General features: G+C 33.7%; 1 protein-coding gene across 1 annotated transcript; it reads left to right on the plus strand.

Moving 5' to 3' along the window:
• The first annotated feature begins 1,899 nt into the window (after window positions 1-1,899).
• Window positions 1,900-19,309, plus strand: LOC133176592 (uncharacterized). The gene is made up of 12 exons (XM_061311706.1): window positions 1,900-1,927; window positions 3,578-3,718; window positions 4,213-4,292; window positions 4,386-4,457; window positions 4,748-4,871; window positions 5,467-5,607; window positions 7,165-7,238; window positions 7,382-7,453; window positions 17,761-17,941; window positions 18,304-18,407; window positions 18,507-18,609; window positions 18,996-19,309. The coding sequence occupies exons 1-12, from the start codon at window positions 1,900-1,902 to the stop codon at window positions 19,232-19,234; spliced, it is 1,359 nt and encodes a 452-aa protein (XP_061167690.1). The 3' UTR covers window positions 19,235-19,309.
• The last annotated feature ends 1,508 nt before the right edge of the window (window positions 19,310-20,817 follow it).

Consider the following 20,817-nt stretch of genomic DNA (forward strand, 5'->3'; position numbering starts at 1 on the left):
GGGCAATTATGTAGTTTAAGAGTTGTTGCAAAATGTGCTTTATAAATAAAAATTAATTCATTACAATGTGTATCGGTACCGATCTTCTAATAAAACTAATGTCCAAATAACTGTATCTCACTTCCATTCTCATTTTTGCTTAACTTCTTTGCTTAACTTCCTTTAAATATAAAAAAAACAAACAAGATACTTCTTTGTTCTTACAGACCAAACCTCACGTTTTAGAGCCAGATAAACATACGAGTTGTGAGATTTGTTACATTCATTAATTACACTAGTACAGTTACTGCATTGATATCTTTAGTACTAATATTCAGGAAGCATTTTTTTCACGTTACAACAATTAAAAGTAGATACATGTAATTGTAAATTAAATAAAACAAAAAAGAACAATTAGACCTAGATATTATCTCAGCATATGGAAGGTGGACCAGACGGAGTAATCTTTAAATTACCAATTACACAATTGATTCTACTTACTTTTACGTTACGAAAGGGTCCCAGAAAAATGATTTGAAATTTTTTTTAGAATTGGAAGGTTCCTTAGAAAAGATACCCTCACAAACAAAGATACATTGCTGGGTACAGCAAATGCTCTATCGCGCCCTATCTTTACTCCTTACAAGTAATTTAACTGTTGTAAAGGAGAAACTTCAGACGTGCTGTGCTACAGCATATTCTAGAAGTGGTGTACAAATTAGAAGTGGATTCTCAAAATCCCAAAAGAACTTTAAGAAATTTTAAAATAACTTGTTTTTGTATACTTATGAAGCAGAATTTATTCAAAAACTTCTACATGCGAAGAAGAAACACTTGCTGTTGTCTTCACTTCGACAATCAGTGAGACATATCGACGACGTTTAATTAATTAAAACTTCCATTCATGTGTAGACTGGATATATCCCAGTGAACTTGAAATAACAGACAATTTAGAGTCTGCCACATATATTTCATATTTGGATGTTTTACAGACTATAGACAATAAGGGCGAAACTAAAAACTAAACTGTATTACAAACGAGATTTCAGCGTTTTCAGCGTCAACTTTCCTTTTTCTTGTAGTAATATTCCGCTATCACCTGCATTTGGTGTGTACCCAGCTTATTCCCTTTTCAAGAGCATGCTCTGAGTACGATCAGATTTTTAAAAGAGGCATGTTACTGACAGATAAGTTGATGTTAAAGGGATTTCAACAACCACGATTAAAATCAGCATTTCATATATTCTATGTTCGTTATAATGACCTTATTAAAAAATATAATCTATCATTGGTTCATATTTTGGCTGACATGTTTTACTGTAGTTGTTAGACCTTTGTTTTTAAACTAAAATGACTACGGGATATCCCATCTACCTGATCATTATATAGAGCTCACAGCGGGTGTGTCCGGTCAACATGGGGATGTTTACTCCTTCTAGGCACCTGATCCCACCTCTGGAATTTCTGGGAGAGTCAATGTTTAATGCTCTGTTCACAGATTCGTATTATCTGTAGATTTTTTTTTAAATATATCGCTGTTTGTTATATTCACCTCTTACTTTCTACCATACATTTTAAAAATCATTTATGATTCAAAACTTCTGGACAGAAAGATGATGAACTTTTGCCATCTCTTCACAAAACTACTCATTTCACATCAGATGACGTAATTTAAAATATTAAGTTGCTTTTCGTAAACTTTTTTTTCCTAATTCTTAGCTGTAAGATATACTTTTTTTTATTATAGAAAATACCAGTGACTTGATCATTTTGTATATTTGTGTATATATTACGTTACTGTATTTAATACAATACTAGTACCGCATATATCAACAAGAATTAACCACGCTTACCTGAATGTATATCACATCGTTTGTTCTTATCTTCATTCGTGAATTTTATCGTGGTAAATTTTACAACATGGTTGACATGTGGAAGATCATCATTGGTAAGTCTAATGTCTTATTCACTCACACACACACACACACACACACACACACAGAGTCATTTTATCTTTTAAATTGTATACCACAGGAACTTCTATTAAAAGTATTTTAAACGTTTACTTATTACGTTAATAGACACAATTTAAACGTATGGACATAAAAACGTATTATATGCGTAGTCTTGGTTTTACATTAGTCTGAAAATCGTTTCAGGTCCATATTTTGAAAACGTGAAAGTCCAAGGAATAATCTCTTTGAGTCAGGAAAATACCTTAAACTCTTAACAAAGGATAATATTGTATTGTTTACCATACACTAGACGCTATTTTATCTAATTTGCATATGTATAAACTCCATTTTTGTACTTTTTTCGAATTTTTTGAGTGCCTCATATTTATTGCACAACTATCGACACGTATATAAGATTTTATTTACGCAACAGGCTTTCTTTGTTTGACAAACATTTAGAATTAGACCAGAAACATTTTTTGAAATCTTCAAAACTTTCTCGTCTATTTTTAGCTCACCTGAGCTGAAAGCTCAAATGAGCTTTTCTGATCACCCGTTGTCCGTTGTCTGTCTGTCTGTTCGTCCTTCCGTCTGTAACCTTTTCACATTTTCAACTTCTTCTCAAGAACCACTGGGCCAATGTTAATCAAAGTTGGTACAAAGCATCCTTGGGTAAGGAGAAGTTTAAATTGTTAAATTGAAGGACCAAGTGCCCTTACAAGGGGAGATAATCAAGGAAAGACAAAAATAGGGTGGGGTCATTAAAAATCATCTTCTCATTGTTTTATATTGAAACATATGGGAAAAATCTTTAAAAATCTTCTTCTCAAGACCAGTGGGCCAGAAAAGCTGAAACTTATGTGGCAGCATCCTTGGGTAGTGTAGATTCTAAATTGTCCAAATCATGACCCCGGGGTAGGCGGGGCCACAATAGGGAATTAAAGTTTTACATTGAAATATATAGAAAAAATATTTTAAAATCTTCTTCTCAAGAACCAGTCTGCCAGAAAAGCTGAAACTTATGTGGAAGCATCCTGTGTTAGTGAAGATTCTAAATTGTTCAAATCATGTCCTCGGGGTAGGGCGGGTCCACAAAAGGGAATCTTCTTTTACATTAGGGAATCAAAGTTTTACATTAAAATATATAGGAAAAATCATTGAAAATCTTCTTCTCAAGAACCAGTGGGCCAGAAAAGCTGAAACTTATGTGGAAGCATCCTGGGATAGTGTAGATTCTAATTTGTTCAAGTCATGTCCCCCGGGCTTTGTTGGGGCCACAATAGGTATTACAAGGGGGGAAATCTGGTGAAGAACAGCAGGGCCAAAGTTACTCAGGTGAGCGTTGTGGCCCATGGGCATCTTGTGTTTTATATCCTGTAGATTTTTTTTGTTTATTTTGCTATGATTTACATGTTTAAATTGGGCTACTAAAGAGGAAATGAAAATTCCATTATATATTTAAAAGAAAGATATTTACTAGCATGTTCTGTTTCTTTCTACTTTCAAAAACATACATTTCAATTCCAGTGAAACAAAATATTACCTTATCTTTTGGTCCTGTATTGATAAACACACATAAAAAGATATGTGGTTTGACTGATAAATATCTGGACCTTTTAATTACATGGCCTCTTTTTTTGAAGGTGTGATATGTCTCGCTGTGACGTGTTATGCCTGTGATGACATGGACACGGCAGCATGCCAGCGTCTGGCCTCCTCAAAACCAAACATGTGTAACGACACGTGTTATGCCTCTATATGTCAGCGTTACTGTGGCCTCTGTCGTAAGTACTTTAACTATATGTAAAATGTTATCCATAACAGTATGAATGAGGAAAATTTCTGTGCCGACTTTTTATTCAGCATCAAAAATTGTAGAATCAACATAAGTACAAGGTTTATTATTTCTTGTAGATATATTGTTGTAAGGGGTGTTTATGTGACTATATCTTACTTAGTACATGGTAATATTACAATTCTACAAGAACACATTTATGTTGGTTCAAAATCACCTGTTACATTAAAAAAAAATCAATTTCTGTTTGAATTTGGAAAGGAACATATGATAATATCAGTGAGTACGTTTATATCTGTTTTAAGAGCTAATATTATATTGTTCCATTTTCATCAGCACAATATGCTTTTTTACTAATATCCATCATAAATATGAAACAATAGATCTGATGTTTCAACATATCAATTTAAAAGCTTGAAAAAGAAACCATTAATTGGAGAAGGAAATCAAAAACCCCAATACATTTTTATTCTATCTTTACAGCATTAAGATGTTATTCCTGTGCAGATATTTCATCATCACAGATGTGTAACACTACCATTGAGTGTCCAAGCCAGGACTACGTAATGAATATTTTCATTTAAAAGCAATTATTTTTATTTTTAAAAACAATAACTCTTCAAACTAGATACTGCATTTCGTGTATTTCTTTTTAGCAATGTATATCTGCAGCATCATTCACAAATGATTTCCGAGAGGTCTATAAGCTTGGTTGTGCCCCTAAAGCGGTGAGTAAACTGGTTTTAATATATCCCAATTCCAGGTCTTTGTGAACACAGCTATTAAAATGTTGCCACTAAATATATTTCTGATCGTTGAAAAAATCTAATCCTATAAAATACACTCTTTGCAAATGATCAAGGAGTTATTTCCGTCCCATTTGTCAACCTAAGGGGATATTCAACAAGAAAATTTTACCATCAGAAATAATTTCGTTAAACAGTCGAAAATCCTGTGCTTAGTGCAAAATCCAAGGACTTTTTTGATAACCCCAAAAGACCTTATTTTCATCTTGTAGGTATGTTCTCATTATGGAAAGCGTTCAATGAGCAAAAGAGCAGGAACATCTTGCTGTACGTCAGACCTCTGTAATCAAAATGGCGGCAGTAAGAGAGAGTTAGAGGTCAAATCCCCTGATACAGGTACGACGTCCAAAAATATTTTATAAATTAAGAATTATGTTTTTAAATCATTTTTTTAACTTGTATAATTTCCACTTATATCGAAAAAATAGTTAGAATAATGAATAATCAAAATTGTGTGCTAGGCTTCTTTTGAATTAAAAAACATCCTTTCTTGTTGGTCACAGTTGATTATTTTCAGTCTTTATCACTGTATTTGAAATATTGAGCGTGTCACACATTTTTCTACGATATCTAATTGCAAAAATTAAATTATCAAGCAATGAATGTAATAAAACTTGTTTCAACACGATGGAATGAGTAAATTCTCTCACCAAATGACACATTGGCCCTTTCGCCTATTGACAACAAACATTTTCGTAGAAAGTTCAGAAATGTATTGAAAATATTACTAATGTCTCAACTAAAAGTCAAGATTTCAAATTAGTATAATTTTTTTTTTAATTTGAAAATAAAAAAGTTTTCATAATGTTTGTAATTGAGTGTTAAAATATATACCCGCGATTTTTAATTTGTTAAAAAAGAATCATGCTATTCAAAATCATAATTTGACTTAAGTTTGTTCTCAGTTATTGGATTTTTGTTCTAATCCAAGCTGTTAAGCGTCAGAGTGGATCATCTGTATGTGCTGACGCCGACAACCTGGCGTGTACGTTACTATTCACCATTAATACTCACATGTGTAATGATGACTGTATAGCTGATCACATATGTCCAAGACTGTGTGGAAAATGCAGTGAGTAGGAGTCTTTTTCTCTTTGGAAAATGGGAAGGAAGGGGCCTCATGAAGACTTTCTTATGAAAATTCTTTCGGTTTATGTTATCTGAAAAATATGTTTTAAAATTGAATTAGCAACTTCTGCGAAATACTTTTGACTGAGGGGCGATATGTAGCTTTGTTGGAATTATATACAATATACGAAAGTCTAAGAGCTGAAGTTCAACGCATTATTTTCAAACATTTATATGCAGTGTAGTTCACATTTTATGCATGCATTGTGTTGATCGTTTTTGTAGAGTTTTACTATTAATCTCTTGTAAGTAAATGCTCTTTTGAATCACTTATACTACAGAAGAACCAAACCACTTCAAATTGTTTAATTAAGGAGGCTGGGGGGTCAACAAATTAACCACAAATTAACCACCAGATTTAACTTCATTTTTTAGATATGATATCTTAAGCTGTCAACTATCATTTGACAAAGAAAAATTTCAAAAATTTTAGTTTAAAAATTTGATCATTTTCTATATCTTCATATGGAGCTCTTCTTCCAAAGGAGATCAATATAGTCTAAAAATGGCCACAACCCCCCAGCCTCTTTAACTGGAGTGTGACTCGTATGAAGAAAAACTTTTTGCTAACTAAAGTCATGATTTACTCGTATATGACATATAGGGAAAACCTTTTAATTGAAAATTTTATAATACATGCATAGAATAGGGGTGCATTCATACTCTTGATTCTTTACAAATTACGTAATACTTGTTGTATCGCCTCGCCTTAAGTATATATATATAGAGAGAGAGAGAGAGAGCATATACTAAAATCGTTACATAGATATATTTCAGTGTCAAGTAATTTTTTTCTGCCACTATCTTTGTTCATTCAAAGCATTATCAATTGCTGTAAAGGAGAAACAATGATGTTCTATGCCTCAGCATATCCAAGAAAATGTGCAAATCAACTGTGAATTCTAAAACCGCAGAAGAACTTTTAGAAAATTTGTTATCACAATTTTTTTTCATAATCCTGAAAATTAAAACCTGCCTTTTAAACTCTGTGAAACAATTCCTGATGGTAAATTTTAAGAACACGTTCTTCTATAAGAAATTGGAGGTCCAATTTTTTTTAAAAAAATCTACAATATCAACTTGATTTGTTAAAAATCATTTTAATTCTACGTACGCACTAGTACACATGCATTTTAAAGTCAATGTTTAAAGATGCTGAAGTTCCTTATTGACAATAACAATATAGTCTTTAAATACCAGGTCTTCCAACTGTCTGTTGGATGTTTCCTCCTCCTAGATACCTTACCCTACCTTTGATGTTTCCGGGGGTCCGTGTTTTTGCCCTGTTTTCGTTTTGTTTAATTGTTTTTACGATTTATGGGACTGATCATTGTTCGTTATCTTCACTTTTGTCAAACATATTTTACATGAATTATAATAATGAAGGGCATTTGGAATATATCTCTTTTTTTTTAATTTGTGCATCTCCTTATTTAACTCCTTTAACAATAGCGCTCAAAAAATGTTGATCATTAATTACTATCTTGTTACCTGTTTTAAGGTGAGTGTTATGAATGTGAACATGTCTCGTCAACCGAGAACTGCACTGTGTCACGTGTCTGCGATCCAGGGGAGGTGAGTTTGATAAAATATTTCTATGATAAGATATTGCTGAAATCGTGTTTATCAGACAACTTTTTTTAAATACATTTGTTCTGATAGCAATGATTTTTTCAATGAAATTATCTTTTAAATTAATTTTATTTTCCTTTATTTAGGTTTGTTATACACTGGAAACTTTGAACTTCAACCTGGAACATGGCTACCGACTTGGATGTGTTCATCAAAGGGTATATATCAAATGTCTTAGAAAACTTTAGTAACTTTCCACCCTCTGAAGAGAACATTTTCCTTGTTATGAAAACATTCTGGAGAACTAGTACATGTATGAAATACATGCAAAGATTTCTTTCTATTGTTTCATATTCAGATACCATTTATCAATGATAATTAAATATGTTCATATCAGCAAGTAAAAGTTCCTCCTACGTGTTAATAATAACTTAATATGTGTTATTTAGTACAATTATTATGGAAAAAATCATTTTAGTGCATTATTTTTTTTTCAAAACTTTTATGACATTTTTTCTATGATTATCGTTGATTCACTAGTGAACGTTTGACATGCATATCTTATAAGTTATGTTACTATTTTCATAAAGCATGTTTTTTTTATCAAAAACTTACATGTGAAGATAAAAAATCTCTTTATGTGGCATTCAGTTTTATATTTATAGATAACGACGAATTTAATCACTTAACATTGATTACTTTCATTCATATTTTGACTTTATATAGCCTAGCGAACTCGAAATAAAAGCCACCTGAGAAACTATTTTTAATTGACTGACTAGAGACACCTCAGCCGAAAACTAGTCACATAACTTGACAAGCGGGATGAAATCAGCTTCCCCTATTTAAGTAGGAGTATTTCACTTTCACCTACATATTGAGTTAATGTTTTTCAACTAATTCGATAGGCAAGAGCATGTTATGAGTACGATCATTTTGAAAACAGAGGCAGCTATTGATAAATAAATTGATGTTATATGGCTCTCTACAGTCTCGTTTAAAGTTTTCATTTCGCGAATTCCAAGGTTGCTATCATTACCTTGCTTGCAAATACAACTTATTGATGGGTCGCCTTTTGACCGCCATCTTTCATATCAATTATTTTGTATTCTTACTTTGACTCCGGATTACACCATTTACCTGACTAATGCAGAGAACTCAAGGCGGGTGTGACCGGTGTCGCATAATATTTGGTCCGCCTCGTTTAAAGGTCCGGGGGGACCTAATACGATAACATATAAGGTCCGCCTTTTATAAGAAAAGGTCCGGCCCGTATAAGAAAAGGTCCACCTAAGTTTAAAGGTCCGGGTGGTGCAAAATGTTTTAATCTTGACTTAAACACATAAAATTAAAGAGAGTTTGTTTACATCATATGAAGAAAGATTAAGGATTTACCCTAGCTGTTGTGTTTATTTTTTTGTACAACATATCTCTTAGGGCAGGAATTGCTACCGGGGTACTCCATGTTTAGTGTGCTTTTAGCAATACCGTTTAGGGCAATGATTTAAAAAAAAAATGTCGCATTTATTGGGCTTGTGTTTGTTTTCCCCCAGCATTTGCTTTGTGTAAATTAGGACGATTAAAGGTGTGAAATCTGCCGGTGTGTATAGGCAATAAAACAATGGGGGTGTGAAGTATTCGTATACCTGACAGGTACCCGCAGGTAGAGCCCGCGGCAGAGAGCAATGACAATGTAATGGTCATGTGTTTGCTTTAAATCAATAGATATGAATTCTCTATTTTAATACATTATGCTGAAGAACAAATTATAATACTATTATGATATTCATGCGTACACATCAAAAATGTGATATAATTATTTAATTATATATAGTCTATTTTTATTACAATATTTAAAGAAATTTCTTATTCCAAGTGTAGAGTTTAATACTAAGACCGATAAAAAATAAAAGTATGTATATGTTTCCCTTTAGTTTTTACAATTAACTTGTTTTCAGTTTATAATAATATTTTGCCCTTTATTTGTGGATAGGGTAATATATAGCCTAATGTTGTATTCGATCTGTATTTACTGCAGAAACAAAATACATGTAATGTTAAAGCTTAAAACCTGTAATTCAATATTGAAAACATATACATCAGATTTAAAGTATAATCATGGTTTGGATTTAATTCTTTCTTATAAAAATATCACTCTTCCTCGTCATAATGAACTACATATGAAATAATATTTCATTTTTGTATTTTTTTGTATTTTTTTTTTTTTTTTTTTTTTTTTTTTTTGCCAAAAGAAAAAGAAAGAAAAAGAAATTACACATTTTACTGTGACTATAATAGACAGACTGTGGGATAATCCAGCATGCTGTATTGCATGACCGATTAAAATTTGAAATCATTATTGTAAAATATTTTCTTTTTTTACCAACATGAAGCATTTTGGGCAAAGTTGAATGTCCAGTTCTATATACAAGTCATTTATGTATCTCACGTCTGTATGAACGGGGGAAGGGGGAGGGAACATCAGTTGATCCTCTTCCTTTTTTTTTTTGCGTATCAAGGAATTTCTATTTTCTACATTAATTTGTGCTATAACCCCCCCCCCCAAATGCACCCAGAAATATACTGACTGATTGTTTCTGGGGACGTTGTCAAGCGTGCGTCATATTTCCCATTTCAAGCTACATGATATGTACATTTTCGTGATATCGACTAGAAGCGTTTCAGTCTAATTTTAAATCAAAAATATATTTCTTTTATAAAACGCTGATTATTTATGATTATTTATTTTATTCATTTATGGAAAGTGGCAACTCACGGTTATCCGGAGAGAAAAGGTAATTCATGGGGTTTTCCATCATGAGAGTCAAAGCTGCAGACAGCTCAGTATTACGTTACGCTACAACTCCATACCAAGTAGTCCCGGAGAATTAAATATTGACACTGTATGGAGTATGACTGAGATTCATACTCCATACTCTCCGGGACTTCTTTCCCTACGAATAATGATATGGAGTAATACTGAGCTGTCTGGAGCTTGATTGAGAGTGATCTCCCGTGTAGAATTTTCTACGCGGTGAAAACCAATAAAGTGTATTGTTTAGTACCACTACACCTGCTCAAGAGTTTTTGAAAATTTTTTTGCGAAAGCTGGGAACTTTGCCAATCTCCTTAAATTATTCTTTTCGAAGTCCTTAGTCATTCTCCGTGGTAACCATGGAGGAAATAATACAATCGGTCTCATGTAGTCATGACAGAATATTTGAAGTTCGATTTTCATAAATGCTATACATTGCACATATGTTGTTTCGGATATAACCTAACAATTTTGAATAATGATTATACAGGCGCGGATCAAGAATTTTTCCAGGGGGGGGGGGGGCATCCCAGTCAAAAAAATTTCTAACCCAAAAATTTCTTGTCAAGGAAGAAAAAAAAAACGTAAAATCCAATTCCATTTCCATTTCCAAAACGTGAAAAACACCTATTTCGTGGTGGTGATGGTAGGGTCCACGTTTTCTAAGGGGGCCCAAAGTCATTACTTCAGTATATACTTTTAATAACTCTGCAAATTCCAGATGGGGGGGTCCCCCCGACTCCCCCCCCCCAGATCTGCGCATGTAATATGAATAATTTCGGTAGTGGCTGGAGAAATTTCCGGTAATACATTGCATCTCAGGTGAGGAAGAGGGGGAGGGGTGGCAATAACACCTTCTTTAAATTTCCATCTGCTCCTTGCGTATCAAGTACGTAGAAAATAAACACCACCTGGTGTATTACAGATTTCTTTTTACTTGTTACACAAGGCATTTACCACATACATTATGTACGTAGTGTTGATGAACCCCTTTCTTATTTTTAAGGTGATTATTTTCCCAATTCATTGTGTGAATACAGAAACAAATACTCCCTCTTTTTCATGCTATATGAATCAAAGTCTATAGATACGGATACAGTACAACTAATGATCATTCTAACATAACATTTTTGTGATATACATGGATAATAAATCTGAACGTATCTTTTGATTGTATGTGGTGAATATATTCTAGATAAATATACATTGTACTACCATTATACATTCGATTCGTCACTGCCTTTTATAAAAGAATCGTCCTACGATTTTCCAAGACCTTGACATAAAATAAGAGGCCCATGGGCCACAACGCTCACCTGAGTCAATAAGGCCCTGCTGTTTTTCATCAGCAAATTTATTCTAACATATCTTCCAATGTAAAACATTAATCACTATTGTGACCCCACCCTACCCCAGGTGTCATGATTTTTATAGATATAGCGCTAGCCCCACCCTACCCCTCGGGGTCATGATTTAAACAAACTTGAATTTACACTACCTCAATATACTTCTATATCAATGTGACTAAACATGGCTTTGTTGTTCCTGAAAAAAAGGTTTTAGAATTTTTTTCCTATACATTCACATGCTAATCCCTGATAGTGCATTGTGGCCCATCCTACCCCTAGGGGGTCATGGTTTGATTGATTGATTGATTAGGGTTTAACGCCGAGTCGGCTATATTTCAGCCATATTCCGGCGGAAAATTAATTTTATATGACCTGTTATCATGGTTTAAACAAATTTGAATCTACAATACCTGAGGATGTTTCCATATCAATCTGACTAAAGATGGCTTCACTGTTCTTGTGGAGAAAATTTTTCGATATATATATATCCTATGTAAAACTTTGATCCCCCATTGTGACCCCACCCTACCCCGGGGGTCATGATTTGAACAAACGTACATCTACACTAACTGATGATGCTTCCATATTAATATGACTAATCATGACGTTGTTCTTAAGAAGAAGATTTTTGAATTTTTTTTCCTAGATATTCCTATGTAAAACCTTAATCCGCCGTTTAGATCTATCTATTACAAAGAGAAAATTATAGACAGGTTTTTTTTCTGTAGCATGAAAAATAGAGAAAGGGGCAGGGCGGACCTTAAAACGCAGTATAATAAAAGCCCCGCCTTCTGTATTTCAGATATCGTACTATTACTAGGCGATAACTTTGAACAGGTTTATTTTCATAGCATAAAAACTAGAGAAAGAGGCAGGGCGGACCTTAAAACGCAGTAAAATAAAAGGTCCGCCCTCTGTTTTTCAGATATTTTACCATTAGAAAGCAAACATTTTGGACAGGGTATATTTCCGTAACATAAAAACTAGTCAAAATGACAGGGCGGACCTTAAAACGCAGTATAATAAAAGGTCCGCCCTCTGTTTTTCAGATATCTTACTATTACAAGGCGAAAATTTTGAACAGGGTTTATTTTCGTAGCATAAAAACTAGAGAAAGAAGCAGGGCTGACCTTAAAACGCAGTATATTTAAAGGTCCGCCCTCTATAATTTAGACGTCTTACTGTTAGAAAGCAAACATTTTGGACAAGGTTTTATTTCCGTAACATAAAAACTAGTCAAAACGGCAGGGCGGACCTTAAAACGCAGTATATTTAAAGGTCCGCCTTCTATAATTCAGATGTCTTACTGTTAGAAAGAAAACATTTTGGACAAGGTTTATTTCCGTAACATAAAAAATAGTCAGAATGGCAGGGCGGACCTTAAAACGCAGTATAATAAAAGGTCTGCCCTCTGTTTTTCAGATATCGTACTATTACAAGGCGAAAATTTTGAATAGGGTTTATTTTCGTAGCATAAAAATTAGGGACAGAGACAGGGCGGACCTTAAAACGCAATATAATAAAAGGTCCGCCCTCTATATTTCAGATATCTTACTATTACAAGGCGAAAATTTTGAACAGGGTTTATTTTCGTAGCATACAAACTAGAGATAGGGCGGACCTTAAAACGCAGTATAATAAAAGGTCCGCCCTCTATATTTCAGATATCTTACTATTACAAGGCGAAAATTTTGAACAGGGTTTATTTTCGTAGCATACAAACTAGAGATAGGGCGGACCTTAAAACGCAGTATAATAAAAGGTCCGCCCTCTATATTTCAGATATCTTACTATTACAAGGCGAACATTTTGAACAGGGTTTATTTTCGTAGCATAAAAATTAGAGAAAGAGACAGGGCGGACCTTAAAACGCAATATAATAAAAGGTCCGCCCCTCTATATTTCAGATATCTTACTATTACAAGGCGAACATTTTGAACAGGGTTTATTTTCGTAGCATACAAACTAGAGATAGGGCGGACCTTAAAACGCAGTATAATAAAAGGTCCGCCCTCTATATTTCAGATATCTTACTATTACAAGGCGAACATTTTGAACAGGGTTTATTTTCGTAGCATAAAAATTAGAGAAAGAGACAGGGCGGACCTTAAAACGCAATATAATAAAAGGTCCGCCCTCAATATTTCAGATATCTTACTATTACAAGGCGAACATTTTGAACAGGGTTTATTTTCGTAGCATACAAACTAGAGAAAGAGACAGGGCGGACCTTAAAACGCAGTATAATAAAAGGTCCGCCCTCTATATTTCAGATATCTTACTATTACAAGGCGAAAATTTTGAACAGGGTTTATTTCCGTAGCATAAAAACTAGAGAAAGAGGCAGGGCGGACCTTAAAACGCAGTATATTTAAAGGTCCGCCATCTATAATTCAGATGTCTTACTGTTAGAAAGAAAACATTTTGGACAAGGTTTATTTCCGTAACATAAAAAATAGTCAGAATGGCAGGGCGGACCTTAAAACGCAATATAATAAAAGGTCCGCCCTCTATATTTCAGATATCTTACTATTACAAGGCGAAAATTTTGAACAGGGTTTACTTTCGTAGCATACAAACTAGAGATAGGGCGGACCTTAAAACGCAGTATAATAAAAGGTCCACCCTCTGTATTTCAGATATCTTACTATTACAAGGCGAACATTTTGAACAGGGTTTATTTTCGTAGCATAAAAATTAGAGAAAGAGACAGGGCGGACCTTAAAACGCAATATAATAAAAGGTCCGCCCTCTATATTTCAGATATCTTACTATTACAAGGCGAACATTTTGAACAGGGTTTATTTTCGTAGCATACAAACTAGAGAAAGAGACAGGGCGGACCTTAAAACGCAGTATAATAAAAGGTCCGCCCTCTATATTTCAGATATCTTACTATTACAAGGCGAAAATTTTGAACAGGGTTTATTTCCGTAGCATAAAAACTAGAGAAAGAGGCAGGGCGGACCTTAAAACGCAATATATTTAAAGGTCCGCCATCTATAATTCAGATGTCTTACTGTTAGAAAGAAAACATTTTGGACAAGGTTTATTTCCGTAACATAAAAAATAGTCAGAATGGCAGGGCGGACCTTAAAACGCAATATAATAAAAGGTCCGCCCTCTATATTTCAGATATCTTACTATTACATAGCGAAAATTTTGAATAGGGTTTATTTTCGTAGCATAAAAATTAGGGACAGAGACAGGGTGGACCTTAAAACGCAATATAATAAAAGGTCCGCCCTCTATATTTCAGATATCTTACTATTACAAGGCGAAAATTTTGAACAGGGTTTACTTTCGTAGCATACAAACTAGAGATAGGGCGGATCTTAAAACGCAGTATAATAAAAGGTCCGCCCTCTGTATTTCAGATATCTTACTATTACAAGGCGAATATTTTGAACAGAGTTTATTAAAAGTTATCGTAGCTTAAAAAAAAAACTCGTTAAAATGGCAGGGCGGACCTTAAAACGCAGTATAATAAAAGGTCCGCCCTCTGTTTTTCTTTTTTCCCACATACATGTATCTCACTTACAAAGCAAAAATTATGGAAATGCTGTAAGTTCCTATTGTTTTTTTTTTCTTTGTTGGTTCGTGTGTTTTTCCAGGGTAAAAAGATAATTAGGTTTTTAATTTTAGGATGGACGCTAAATTAACTTAGAAAACTCTTGGAATGGCCTAATTGTGCATAAGAATTGCATATATACTACATGTAGTAGTGTACTTTTTTTCATTTAATATGCTGACAAAAAGACAAAACTTTAATGTCAATTAATTATCCACTCTATGTACGTTTGCAGGAGATGTGTCTACTGTATTGTATATCTATATGCAACCATAAACATCTGTCTGAAGGGACCAAGGATATACATTATTATTTAATTAGTAATGTTAATGACGTGCAACAAGAGAACTATAACCCCCCACCCCCCACCCCCCCACCCACCACCCCCATCACACACACATAAATAAAAAAGAAATAGCCTCTTAAAGTCGTAGAAAATCTAATTTAAACCAAAATCAAAATAAATATAAAAAATATTAACAAAAGAACACGACTTGGTGGTGTTTTATGAATTTTTATATCAGTCACGATCTCAACAGACACTTTCCTTTTTATTTTAGGGGGAAATACATGTCAAGTTGCTCTGTAAAACCCCTCTGTAAATAGTATGGGTGGATAAGATTCTCCCTAGTAAGAAGGTGGAAAAGGAGAAAATTCTGTACTGAAGCGTACTGAGTATTTCCTATGTGGATAATAAAGCCGGGGTTGTTTCTTCCAAGCTCGCTGCATGTCATTTCCGAAATTTTGCATTGCATTTCCGACATTTTTAGTTTTCATTTTACAATACAATCAACACTAAGTTTAGTAAAAATACAAAGTTTAGAAATAAAACGCAATAATTTCAATAATAAAACATGCAATTTTTGATCACCAAATTTTAATGCCCACTGAATTATATGTGTTTGAAAGCACCGAAAGACAGAATCTCCTCAACTTTGATTACTTTATTCCGTCAAACATAGTTTCTGTATGTCATAAATTCTATCTAAACCTTTCTGATCTCAAATTCAGTCTGATTATCTTGATTTGAAAAGATAAAAAAAAATTCACAACTTACACTTACATGTGTCCGAGGATAAAATCGTCATAAGATTCTTTTAAATATAAGCAGAACTTATTATTTGGAAATCAATGAATTATTCTTGATTTATTCTTTAATTTTTTTATAAGGGAAATTTCAATTTTGTTGTCATTGCCGAAAAAGTACTTTATGATGATAAATGTCAGAGATGAAAATTTAAAACGTCAGAAATGAAAACTACAAAATGTAGGGAATGAAATAAACAATATTTTTAAAAAAATTCCGGAAATAAAATCCTATGCTAGGCTCATTTTCCAGAAGGGGAGGGGTCTTTAAACCCAAGCTCGTTTTTCCGGGAAAAAATATTAATGCGGTAGGAAAGTCTACAACATCAGTACTTTTTAAACTATTTGACATGTATCAGCATAATTTTGCTATACCCCACCCACCAAAAATACAACAACACCATTTATAATGTTTTCCTTTTTTTGGGGAGGGGTGTTTTATTGCTTAAAATGTTCAACTCGATTGACTTTGGTTTGATTTTGCCAATTAATGCACATCTTCCTTAACCAGTGTTAACCCTGGGGTAATATCAAGTAGAATGAAATAATCGTTAGTCTTTAACTGGACAAGAAACGATGGTTATAAAAACACGGGGGATAACACGGGGGATATGCGACTTCAAGTTTCATCAGGTGAGACAATAGGCCTACCCCTCAAAGCACAGACATGTAGTTTTAACAACAACGGGACAGGCTAGTACACCTTAACACAAGTCTCTGTCAAAGTGACCCTCCAATGATTTTATAGTTAGGTACAAATATGAATCGTAAGAATTATGCATAATTATTATTGATGATATAATGAAATATATTTCGAAAGATATGAAAATTCTTTTTGGGAAGTGGAAGTCGAACGTTGTTAGGAAATAGACTGTAATGAAATGATCATTGTTGGACTTACGAACACCATATACTGAACATTGTGCCAGTGAAGGTATGCGTATTATATATATGTATTTTTTTTTATCAATAATAATATATTTATTTTGCAATGATAATATTGATATCACTCAAACTATAAAAGACACATGTCGTACATGATTTTCATATAAGGTAACTCGATCAACAGATCTTTGCATATTTTTTGTTTTGTGCACTACCTGGGAGGTATGTACTACGATAAGGAGCTAACAGTTAATCAGTGCTAACATCAAATTTTGAATAATTTTTTGATAGATAATTTGAGGTTTTGTACTGAGATATATCATAGCATTAGAAATATAATTAATTAAAATTGGCTAACGAAATCCAGCAACTAGCGAGATATCGCAAGACTTAATCCTTTTAGTATATATACAATGTACATACATGTACGTCCCTGGAACTCCATTTTGCTGGGAGGGACACTTTTATAACAACTATACCTTAAATAATGTAAAAAGATTAATAAAGCAAATTAATTTCGAATCAATAAAGGAGAAAAATCTGCATATTAAACCGAAGGCGGACCTTTTATTATAGAGGCAGGCCGGACCTTATATGTTATCGTATTAGGTCCCCCCGGACCTTTAAACGAGGCGGACCAAATATTATGCGACACCGGTCGACAAGAGATGCTTTTCTTTTCTAAGGCACTTGATCCCACCTCTAGTGTTTCTGTATTTTGCCCTGCTCTTGTTTTGCACTGTTTAAATGATTTATAAGGTTGATCACAGATCATTATCTTTCCTTTTTTTATTGTCAAAACTTGTCTCATTACTTTAGATATGTGACAACCTGCATACACAAGCAAGTTCAATATTTGGACGACGGGCCAGTGGGAACCCAGAGCTGTCATTGACAGGAGGGTGTTGTCATGGAGATCTGTGTAATCATCATCAGCTGGTCCCAGAAACCACGCCCCCTCCAACCACGCCCACAACAGTCCCTACAACCACCGCTAGAGGTATAAAACTGAAAAAAAAATCTTAATCCGGCTAGCTACATGTAGTTCTATAATCAGCAGGGTAAGTTACCCGAATGAATATAGTAAGCCACATGTTTTCGTAGAAAATACCAGACGGTTGCTAAAACAAATGCATTAAACATACAAAAGTTTACTATTCATTTCTTTCTTGTATATGTAATTGCCAAAATGAAACAAAGAAATATCTTTTATAAGTGATGCAAGTATTTAGAACATTACGGTAGCCATAAGAGTAATGTTATGGAAACTACAAAAATAAAATGCAAGATTACCGACATTCTACCATGATGAATTCATAAGATAGTAAAAAAATGATTCATTTTTTATTCAATTTTTTTTAGTTTGCAAATACAACTCGAACAGTTGTCCGTTTACTACTGACTACGTTTATCATAACGAATGTTACCATATAGGAAAGACAAAAATGTCCTGGATACAAGCAAAGGTTGGTTGGTGTAAAGAGATTACTGCAATTTGCACTTTTCAAAATTCAAACAAAATGATAAATTATTTATTTCTGATTATTTTATTTTTCCTATTTTAGCACTACTGTGAGTCACAGTGTGGACACCTTGCGACATTTAGAGATCCCTCGACAATGGACCGAATACTCCATTACGTTACCTCTCATCATGTCACCGCTCATGGTAAGTTTTTTGACGGGGGAATTTATTTCTTTGTTTGTGAATGTCTGTATCTTCATAATTAAGAGATAATTAACTAGGAGTCGAATATTGTAATTACAATTTGAATAATTTGATCGAATCTCAAAAATCACAAGATCCCAGCAGTTGAAATATAAGCACTACGATCCTCCCCACCATATATAAAAATGCTATGAAAATTAACAATTTTATTTTACACTGTGTAAAATACGTACAATCCATAATACTTTTATAATTCAAAAAATGACCATCACTAGATACTTAAATTGACAGTTTTAGTGATTAATCTTAAAGAGATAGCACTGTGTTTGTACATTAAAATCAGCATATTATGAATTGCATTACCAAGAGTATCTAATGCTTTGTAGGACATCATGTGTCGGTGACACGCACTGAGCTTTATGTTGATGCTATTGATCCTTCCCACAATAACCACTGGATTTGGGAATCTAACCTTCAGTCAGTTCCCTCTAACATGTTTCACTCAATCAGCTCTCACCAGCTAAGTTACTGTGCCGCTACGACGGCTTCTCTGGGAAAACTGGTGGCAGTCGATTGCTCAGCGCAGTACTTACCTCTCTGCCAGGCAACACAACATCACAAATAGTAAATTAGCGTTTTATTCTCCATTTCAGTGTCTTTTAACTATGTGAATTAGTTGGCTAATAAAGAAATACATGTATATGTTTCTTGTTTTTTTTTTTTTGTTGTTTTTTTTTTTTAGCTCTACTGGTCAGAGACCAGAAGAGCTTATGCGATAATAAGGTGTCCGTCGTCCGTCCGTCTGTCTGTCTGTCTGTCTGTCCGTCCGTCCGTCTGTAAACAATTTTTCAAAACGCTACTCCTCCTACAGTTTTGGTCTGATTTCAATATAACTTAGCACACAAGTAGACTACACTAAGATACATAATTCTGTGTATCAGTTTTTGATTTCAATGAACGGTGTTGCCATGGTTACGAAAAATAGAAATTTCCTTGAAAAACTTTCAAAACGCTACTCCTCCTACAGTTTTGGTCTGATTTCATTATAACTAAGCACACAAGTAGACTACACTAAGATACATAATTCTGTATATCGGTTTTTGATTTCAATGAACGGTGTTGCCATGGTTACTAAAAATAGAAATTTACTTGAAAAACTTTCAAAACGCTACTCCTCCTACAGTTTTGATCTGATTTCGTTATAACTTGGCACACAAATAGACTATACTAAGATACATAATTTTGTGTATCGGTTTTTGATTTCAATGAACGGTGTTGCCATGGTTACTAAAAATAGAAATTTCCTTGAAATACGTTCAAAATGCTACTCCTCCTACATTTTTGATCTCATTTCATTATAACTTGGCACACAAGTAGACTACACAAAGATACATAATTCTGTATATCGGTTTTTGATTTCCATGAACGGTATTGCCATGGTTACTAGAAACTAGAAACTTTCAAAATGACTACTCCTCCTACAGTTTTGTTCTGATTTTAGTATAACTTGACACACAAGTAGACTACACTAAGATATATAATTCTCTATACCAGTTTTGGATTTTGATGAGCGGTTTTGCCATGGTTACTAAAATAGAAATTTTTTGAAAAACTTTCAAAATGTACTCCTCCTACATGTTTTGTCTGATTTCGGTATAACTTGGCATACAAGTAGACAACACTAAGATACATAATTGTTATTATTGCTTTTTGATTTTGTTGAATGATGTTGCCATGGTTACTTAAATCGAATTTTCTGTAAAATTATTTTTAAAGACTACTCCTCCTGCAATTTTATTCTGATTGCAATAAATCTTGCCACAAAAACAGACTAAACCATGGATCATTATTCTATTTATTGCTGTTGCAAAGTTTCAAGTCCAAGTGCTACGTACTTTTATCTTCCTTTATAAGTACAACCAGTAGAGCTACAGTCTCATCAGAGACTTCTGGTTGTCTTTCTTTAGAGCAGCTAACGTCACAAATTTAGCTTTGCTACACGATACTAAATTTGGAGTTCAATATTCTTTGTATCTACCTGCGTAAAAGCCTGTTGAGGTTATTTTCACTGAACACACACTCAGGTCTTTGGCATTAATCATTTCATAACACTTTTGTAATATTGTTATACAGAATAGATAGAAGACATGCAGGGTTTTGGGAAAAAATTTATTTCTATATACTCGGTTGGTTTAAGTTTTCAACGAA

This window comes from Saccostrea echinata, unplaced genomic scaffold (assembly GCF_033153115.1).
Source record: "Saccostrea echinata isolate AGI-Se365-2 ecotype Australia unplaced genomic scaffold, CSIRO_AGI_Sech_v1 ptg000077l, whole genome shotgun sequence".
NCBI classification, from domain to species: Eukaryota; Metazoa; Mollusca; class Bivalvia; order Ostreida; family Ostreidae; genus Saccostrea; species Saccostrea echinata.

Coding starts and splice junctions, on each gene's coding strand:
- LOC133176592 (XM_061311706.1), top strand. CDS start 1,900: ATGGTTGACATGTGGAAGATCATCATTG. Junction 1,928..3,577: donor CATGTGGAAGATCATCATTG/GTAAGTCTAATG, acceptor CTTTTTTTGAAG/GTGTGATATGTCTCGCTGTG. Junction 17,942..18,303: donor CCCTACAACCACCGCTAGAG/GTATAAAACTGA, acceptor AATTTTTTTTAG/TTTGCAAATACAACTCGAAC.